The sequence below is a fragment of the Leptodactylus fuscus genome, chromosome 1, assembly GCF_031893055.1.
Source record: "Leptodactylus fuscus isolate aLepFus1 chromosome 1, aLepFus1.hap2, whole genome shotgun sequence".
Classification (NCBI taxonomy): domain Eukaryota; kingdom Metazoa; phylum Chordata; class Amphibia; order Anura; family Leptodactylidae; genus Leptodactylus; species Leptodactylus fuscus.
In genome coordinates this window covers 16,509,906-16,518,779 of record NC_134265.1, presented here as the reverse complement: position 1 = coordinate 16,518,779, position 8,874 = coordinate 16,509,906, and the positions used below count along the sequence as shown (strand labels likewise).

Sequence of the window (8,874 nt, the reverse complement as noted above, 5' to 3'; positions counted from 1 at the left end):
TGTGAATCCCTCCTTAAAGTGAATCTCCATCTTTTCTCATTGTGTTCTTTTCACACCGCTTTCCTACACTCCTGAACAGCAACGCTGTCTAATTATGCCCTATGCTTGGTGATGTCAGATATCAGATGCTTATGGGCCATGGTGTAGAACATTGGGATCTCTTTTCACCTGAGATCCCATACTCTGCAGTGTCCATATATACAAGTATTAAGGCAGGACTTCCCCTTTAAGGTTTCAGCACCGCGCTCCGGACAGCTCCTCCTAAGCCTATTGACTACTTGTCAGTCACCGGATTCACTTTCTTCCTATCAGGGTGTTACAGATGACAGACAATGGCACCGCCGGGCACCCCGCTAATCCACATTTAGAGGGGCAGTCTGATAATTGTGCCCCGGCCTGTATTACACTCGGCTTATCTGAGCCCATAGACAGAACAATATCTAACAGAGGCCATATCCCAGCAGGCAGCGGGATATAGACAAGTATACAGCACACAAGCACAGGCTACATCCTAGCAATAGATAAGGTGATGGCGTCCAGAGCTCCGCAGGTAGTAAGAGCAGCGCTCACACCTGTCCTAGTTATATGGCATTGTGGAAGTGACAACTAATATGGCCGCCAGTACTATTACCACCACAGGGGTTGTCACTGAATGTTCCTGCTGGAAATGGAATCTAATGAACCATGTATATATGTATACAGTCCAGTGAGGAGCGGTGTGACAGTATACCGTGTATGATATATACATGTGCCGGGGCGTCCGGTGATGTCCATTAACACTAAGCACTAATGATAGATAGATAGATAGATAGATAGATAGATAGATAGATAGATAGATAGATAGATAGATATGAGATAGATAGATAGATAGATAGATAGATAGGAGATAGATAGATAGATAGATAGATAGATAGATAGGAGATAGATAGATAGATAGATAGATAGATAGGGGATAGATAGATAGATAGATAGATAGATAGATAGATAGATAGATAGATATGAGATAGATAGATAGATAGATAGATAGATAGATAGATAGATAGGAGATAGATAGATAGATAGATAGATAGGAGATAGATAGATAGATAGATAGATAGGGGATAGATAGATAGATAGATAGATAGATATGAGATAGATAGATAGATAGATAGATAGGAGATAGATAGATAGATAGATAGATAGATAGATAGATAGATAGGAGATAGATAGATAGATAGATAGGGGATAGATAGATAGATAGATAGATAGATAGATAGATAGATAGATAGATAGATATGAGATAGATAGATAGATAGATAGATAGATAGATAGATAGATATGAGATAGATAGATAGATAGATAGATAGGAGATAGATAGATAGATAGATAGATAGATAGATAGATAGATGATAGATAGATAGATAGATAGATAGATAGATAGATAGGTATGAGATAGATAGATAGATAGATGATAGATAGATAGATAGATAGATAGATAGATAGATAGGAGATAGATAGATAGATAGATAGATAGATAGATAGATAGATAGGAGATAGATAGATAGATAATGACATATGTAGATAATTCTGTAGATAGATATTTCTTATATGATTGATGGGGTTTTGTTATCTACCCTCACATGATATACAGTACACTATATACACTATATACAGGGGGTCTCACTCCCATATATAAATCTGCTGAGCTGTTTCCATACCTTCCAGACTTCACCCCCTGCCCCCTCCTAGTCTCCCCTGTACCCCACCACTGCTGGCACTTTCTTTGGGTTGGGGTCTCCATTCTCCTGTTTTCTGGGACAGGAGAATGGAGACCCCGATATGGGAGTATGGGGGGGGGATCAGTCAGGTAAACCCTATACATTATACACGTGATTATCCTATACTGTCCTATGGTTGTCCCCCACATTTAACCCTTCCCACTCCTCCTCCCCAGCCCCAGTCTTTAGCCCTGGTACCCGGGGCCCCAGTGTCCCCCATGTCCAGGGCAGGGGCTGCAGTCAGTGTGTGCGCCATCGTGTGGGTGTGGTGCGCCTGTGTGTGCGCACTCTCCAGCGCAGGAGCAAGCAGAAGCCACTCATCAGCCAGGCAGGCAGGCAGCAGGCAGCACAGGACAGCAGCATGGCTTCATCTCAAGGGAAGAGCGACCTGCAGTTTGCAGAATGGATGGCCAATCTGCCCGAGAGGATCCACAGGGTGCCCCTGACAAGTTTAGCCATCCCAGGTAGGTACTGCCTCCCTACCCACAACTTTCTACAGGGCACCTGGGATCTGTGCACTAACTGCCCTCATACCCATCCATGTAAATAAGGCTCTAGCACACATGCGTTATGGTAGCGTTTTCTGTGTATTCCAGATCTATAGATACAGACACGTGGAGGGAGCATGCAGCACTAACAGGTGGCTGGTATATAGCATCCACACTTAAAGGGGAAGGAAAGTCAGCCTATAGAGACCCTTGTAAATCCTTCCACTGGAGGGTCTCACCAAACCTATTAGGGGATGGGGGGATACATATTCATCCCATTGAAGGACAGAATTTAGGTAAAGGATCCCTTTAAGAGCCCTGGGTGCTTTGTCCTCAGATCAAGGTCTTTGCACCACTTGGGTCCTTGAATGTCTGGGCTGGAGAGGAAGGGTTTGCTGTGGGGTGGGACACTAAGGGTTAAACATGTGAACGAATCTGCTGAGGAGTAACATTGTATCTGTGTATAAAATGCTTGTGTGAACAGTGCCATAGGTGCCCCCTGCACCTGGCGCCATCCTATGGGTCACTATGGGACTGCTCCGCACCTTGGCTGGACGGTTAAAGGTTAAATATCTGAATGTTGTGTTTTGTTACAATGTATCTGCTGAGGAACAACATTGTATCGTATATCATATCACACATAACGATCGCAACCAATATATCAGCTCTCCTTACAAAACACGTGTGTGAACAGTGCCATATATGTACCCGCAGCACCTGGCGCCCTCTTATGGGGCACTGTGAGGGGGGTGCTGGCGTCCCTGCATGAAGGAGATGAAGGGTTTGCTGTATGGTGTTACACTAAGGGTTAAATATCGGAATGTTAGATTTTGCTACAATGTATCTGCTGAGGACTAACATTGTATCTTATATTATACATAGCTGATCAGCCCTCCTTACAAAACACGTGTGTGAACAGTGCCATATATGTAACCACAGCACCTGGCGCCCTCCTATGGGTGTCCCTGCTGTAGGATGTTACACTAAGGGTTAAATATCTGAATGTTAGATTTTGCTACAATGTATCTGCTGAGGAACAACATTGTATCTAATATTATATGTAGCTGATCAGCCCTCCTTACTAAACACGTGTGCCACATATGTACCCCCAGCACCTGGCGTCCTCCTATGGGGCACTATGGGGTTCCTGGGATCCCTGGAGAAAGGACTATGCTATAGGATGGCACACTAAGGGTTAAATCTCTGACTGCTATATTATGCTGCAATGTATGTGCTGAGGAGTAACCTTGTATCTTATATTATATCCCACGTGCCATATCTGTACCCCCTCCTATGGGGCACCACGAGGTGCCATATCTGTACCCCCTTCTATGGGGCACCACGAGGCTGCGCCCCCATCACACGGCCCAGGATCATTAATATTCTCCTCCAGTCTCTGCTATATGGAAGTTTCATCTGAGAAGAGGCTGCAGCACAGGAGAGGCGGCTGGGGGGCAGATACGGGGCAGGGGGCTACACTTGGGGGGCAGATACCAGGTAGGGGCTGCACTGGTGGGCATTGACCCCACCAGGGGGTAGGAAATGCTGCCTAATGTGTACAAGGAGCAGGAGACGTCTGAGAATTAATGAGATGTGAATCTATCGCCTGGAGGAGGGGGGGGGGGGGGGGCACGGTTTAACCCTTCACAGGACGCAGGGGATTGCTGACTAATTTGTAGGGAAGTGAAGGTTAACGGGGATTAGTCGCTTAAGCCTCAGTGGATAACTAGTCAGCGACTATTGATTGGGATATAATGGGCTGTAATGTGTGTGTGTTTTTTAACGCATAGATTATACATGGCGGGGGGGGGGGTGTCACTTTTAGGTAGGTTTTATTATGTCGCCTTTATTTTCCATCGCCTGCTCCTTGTATAAGGTTCCTTATAGGGTTATAACGCACCAGGGGGCTCCTATATAAGTCCTATACGCCCTACTATTACCCTACATGTGCCCTATTATTACAGCCCTATATGTGCCCTATTATTACAACCCTATATGTTCCATATTATTACAGCCCTATATGTGTCCTATTATTACAGCCCTATATGTGCCCTATTATTGCAACCCTATATGTTCCCTACTATTACAACCCTATATGTTCCATATTATTACAACCCTATATGTGCCTTATTATTACAGCCCTATATGTGCCCTATTATTACAACCCTATATGTGCCCTATTATTACAGCCCTATATGTGCCCTATTATTACAGCCCTATATGTGCCCTATTATTACAGCCCTATATGTGCCCTATTATTACAGCCCTATATGTGCCCTATTATTACAGCGCTATATGTGCCCTATTATTACAGCCCTATATGTGCCCTATTATTACAGCCCTATATGTGCCCTATTATTACAGCGCTATATGTGCCCTATTATTACAGCCCTATATGTGCCCTATTATTACAGCCCTATATGTGCCCTATTATTACAGCGCTATATGTGCCCTATTATTACAGCCCTATATGTGCCCTATTATTACAGCCCTATATGTGCCCTATTATTACAGCGCTATATGTGCCCTATTATTACAGCCCTATATGTGCCCTATTATTACAGCCCTATATGTGTCCTATTATTGGATCAATATTCTCACCTCCATTTCTATAAAATAAATGTAATCTGAAAAAGGCTGAGCTTGCATTGGGGACATGTGGACTGTCATGTGGCCATGCCCAGCTAAGTGAATGAGTGCCTTGTGTACAGATCAGACTGGGAGTGGGGGGAAGGGTGGGGTGTGTGTGTGTGTGTGGGGTGTCTGTGTATACTTGTATGGTGTTTGGTGACTGGGTGATCAGAAGCTGCGAAGGAAGAAGAACAGCTCTGGAGCACAAAGTGTTATTCCAAGCCTATGGAAATATTACTATATGATTAGACTGCTGCTTGTTATTATTATACTATTAGACTGCTACTATATACTATTATACTATTATACTGCTACTATATACTATTAGACTGCTACTATTTACTATTATACTATGAGACTTCTACTATATACTATTATACTATGAGACTGCTACTATATACTATTATACTATTAGACTGCTATTATATACTATTATACTATTAGACTGCTACTATATACTATTATACTATGAGACTGCTACTATATACTATTATACTATTAGACTGCTATTATATACTATTATACTATTATACTGTTACTATATACTATTATACTATGAGACTGCTACTATATACTATTATACTATGAGACTGCTACTATATACTATTATACCATGAGACTGCTACTAGATACTATTATACTATGAGACTGCTACTATATACTATATACTATTAGACTGCTACTATATACTATTGTACTATTAGATTATTGTTTGATACTATTATAACATAAGCTCCTCAGTAATACATCTATTTTTGCTCTGTTCGCCCTCACCTGCACGCCACTACTTTGCACCTAGAACATACTAAGGACTTAAAGGGAACCTTCCACCTTCTCCACCAACTCCATCTCTTTACATCCTTCAGTAGCCGCCCCTGTACAGATTTTGGCGCAGTTGGAATTTTTTCTCTAGCTCCCTCAGATCCTGAGCAATCAAGTGTTTAGTTTCAGCGCCTGATAAGCTGACTAGGCTTTCTACTGTTAGGTGGGCGGGTCCAAGCAGAGGCAGGTAGTCTGAGACCGCCCACCTTACAGTAGAGACCCTAATTAGCACATCAAGTACTCAAAGTAATAGCGCGATTGCTCAGGGACAGAGGGGGCTAGAGAAAAAATTCCAACTGCGACAAAATCCATGGATCGGCACCTATTGAAGAATGCAAAGAGATCGAGATAAAAGGTAAAAGGTCTTCTTTGACCCCTTAGTTAAAGAGGCCTGTTTTAGGACTTTATGACCAAACCTTTTTTTCGTTTTTCTGTTATCACATGCCAAGTCCTACAACTTTTGTTTTATTTTTCCCTTAATTTAACAGTATGAGGACTTGTTTTTTGTGGGACAAGTTGCAGTGTTCAATGACACTATTATGGGGTAGATATATCATGTACCATAAATTTCATGCCTTTTACCAAGTGGCTTAACTAACTTGATCAATTTTGTTTCGAAGACCCATAACCTAATTTTTTTTTTTTTTTGTTTAATTGTGTGAAGGTTTATTTTTTGCGGGAGGACCTTACGTTTTTATTACGCCATTTTGAAGAACATTGTACTTCCATTTTATGAAAGGCATTATATTACAGTAGGCAATGCCTTTGGCAGGGCCTAATTGGATTATACCTAGACAGTCCTAGGGGTCTTCATTAGGCCCCTAGTTGCCATGTTAAGGCATCAGTCCCATGTGACCTTGGAGTGAGCCCCCTTCCTCCAGAACTCTTTAGAAGCTGCAGTCACTATTAACAGCAGCATCTAAGGGGATCGATGGTTTGCTGAGTTTGGGCGTAAGGAGGAGGTGGATGACCTGGCATTGTCCAGGCGCAACTGACGTAGAAAGTCAATTGTGGTGGAATTCTGCCGACAAACCGCCGGGTATTAAAGCCACAAACATTTAACACTTATTCCCTGGATAGGCGTCAGATTGTTGGGGGTCCAACCACTAGGACTGCCACAGTCCTCCATTCCCACCCAGCCACATAAACATGGCGTGGTTCGGCCAACAAACCTGAGCAATTCTATAATGACTGATAAAACATATATCAGCTATCCAGTAGGTAAGTGATACATTTTTGTGGGTAAAACTCCCCTTTAAGGAGGACCATTCTCCAACTCCATCTCTCTGCATCCCCCCATAGCTTCTACTCCTTTGTAGTTAGATTTTTTTCTCTAGCTCCCACCGTTCCTGAGCAACAAATTCTTAGTTTCAACACCCAATATTAAATGTATCTTGCCTACTGTCATATGGACGGTCCTACACTCTGCTCCCACCCAACCACACCCTTATTGAGTGTTCAGAGTAACTGCACTGATCGCTCAGGATCATTGGGGGCTGTACGGTGCCAAAATCAGTGGAGGATGCAAAGAGCGGGAGGCGGTGGATATGGTGAAAGCTCCTCTTTAATGAATGCTTAAAGGGATTGTCCACTTTGGGAAATCGTAACAATAAATGAACTAATCTGTAGCAAGTTGATCCCTAGTGTTCAGTTTACCTACAGCGCCTCTGCAGGAGGATTAAAGCATTGCACTCCTCCTATTAAAACCAATGGACAGTCTATGTGATCCATAGCTAGATTGGGTCCTCCAAAGATAAAAAGGAGGATCTCTGGAGGACCCAACATCTTTGTATGGATAATAATTAGCTTTACGTTGGGTTTTCTCCACTAGACATCCCCTTTAAGAGAATTTATTACGCAGTTCGCAGAGCAGGTGGCGGCACGGGCCGATAGCGACAGAGGGTATTATTGTCGTCGTGTGCCTTGGCATCTGCTATGGAACTCTAGGACATTGCCAGGGACAATGGGAGCCGGCGCCGCACAGACCCTGCCGAGGGAGCCGGAACGTGGAACGTATATTACACATGTAGGATATCGCAGTCTGTCTTGTATATACGTCTGGGCCGCGATATAATACATAAGGCCGATTTCCCAAATATGCTAATTTGTCCATAACTTTCTGTTCCCTTTCGATCCACATTATATGCGTCATTTTTTTATCATTATTTTGATATTTTTGCCGTTTTTTTGGCGCCGGTGCCAGATGTACGTAATAAGGGAAGAAAAGCGAAGGATGGCGGGGAGCGTAATCTATTCCTTTTATTTTATTCCTGTATTCACGGAAGGATAATTGCTGTTTATTAAATATATGGTAATAAGGCTGATAAGCGCCGAGCCTGGAATTACCGCCAACAGCTGGAAGGTGCAGCTGCCGATTTATTTATTTGCCGTAATGTTTCTTTACGGAAAAAAAAAAAGATGCAGATTTGTTTCTGGCTCCATCTTACATGGAAACCTATTATTCCATGTGTCACTGACAGCTGAGCGACTCCGCAATATTCTGTGGACATTTTTAATCAGATAGGGAAAAACATTGTGAAACGCGTCGAGGAGGAGAAATGGAGACGTTTGGGGAACTTAGCGGAGGGGGTTTGGCGACTTTTACCCCTAGAAAATTGGGAAAACACCGGCACGGAGCCATAAGAACCGATTGATAATATTTTGTATTATTGTAGCAAGCGGAGATCTAGAAAATGGAAAGGAATTGAAACATAAAGGGGAAGTGTATGGAGCCATGGAGTTGGGAGGCCGAACCTCTGACTACGACGACAACGACGGCGACTTTGTAAGGCAAAACAGCAAAGCTCCTCTAGTTGATTGATTCCTATGGAAGTGAATATGTAACACAATATGTATCTAATGAATTCCAATAGAGTTGAGCGATTGGAAAAGACCGGATTCCGATCGGCGATCGAGTAAATTTCATGATCGGGATACGGCTGGAAAATGATCGAAAATCGGATTTTAAAAACGATCCTGAAATCTCAAGATCAGCACCAGAGAGAGGAAGAAAACATGAAGTGTCTTAGAGAGGGTCAGACCCTTAGTACATAGAGCCTTCGGCTATGGCTGTGCGGTGGAAGGTCCCTTTAAGAGCCACCAGATCCCTCACAAATCACAGTTGACTGCTCACCCTGGTTTGCAGGGAGTCTCCCAGTTTTGTCACCCGGTCACCC

At 43.1% G+C, this 8,874-nt stretch overlaps 1 protein-coding gene across 1 annotated transcript in view; it reads left to right on the top strand.

The window, feature by feature from the left end:
• Positions 1-2,086: 2,086 nt before the first annotated feature.
• PLCXD3 (phosphatidylinositol specific phospholipase C X domain containing 3) overlaps positions 2,087-8,874 on the top strand; it is a 47,602-nt gene continuing 40,814 nt past the window's right edge. Inside the window, exon 1 of the mRNA XM_075262354.1 lies at positions 2,087-2,221. Coding sequence (XP_075118455.1) covers positions 2,119-2,221 — 103 coding nt within the window. The 5' untranslated portion in view covers positions 2,087-2,118. The remainder of the gene's footprint in view (positions 2,222-8,874) is intronic.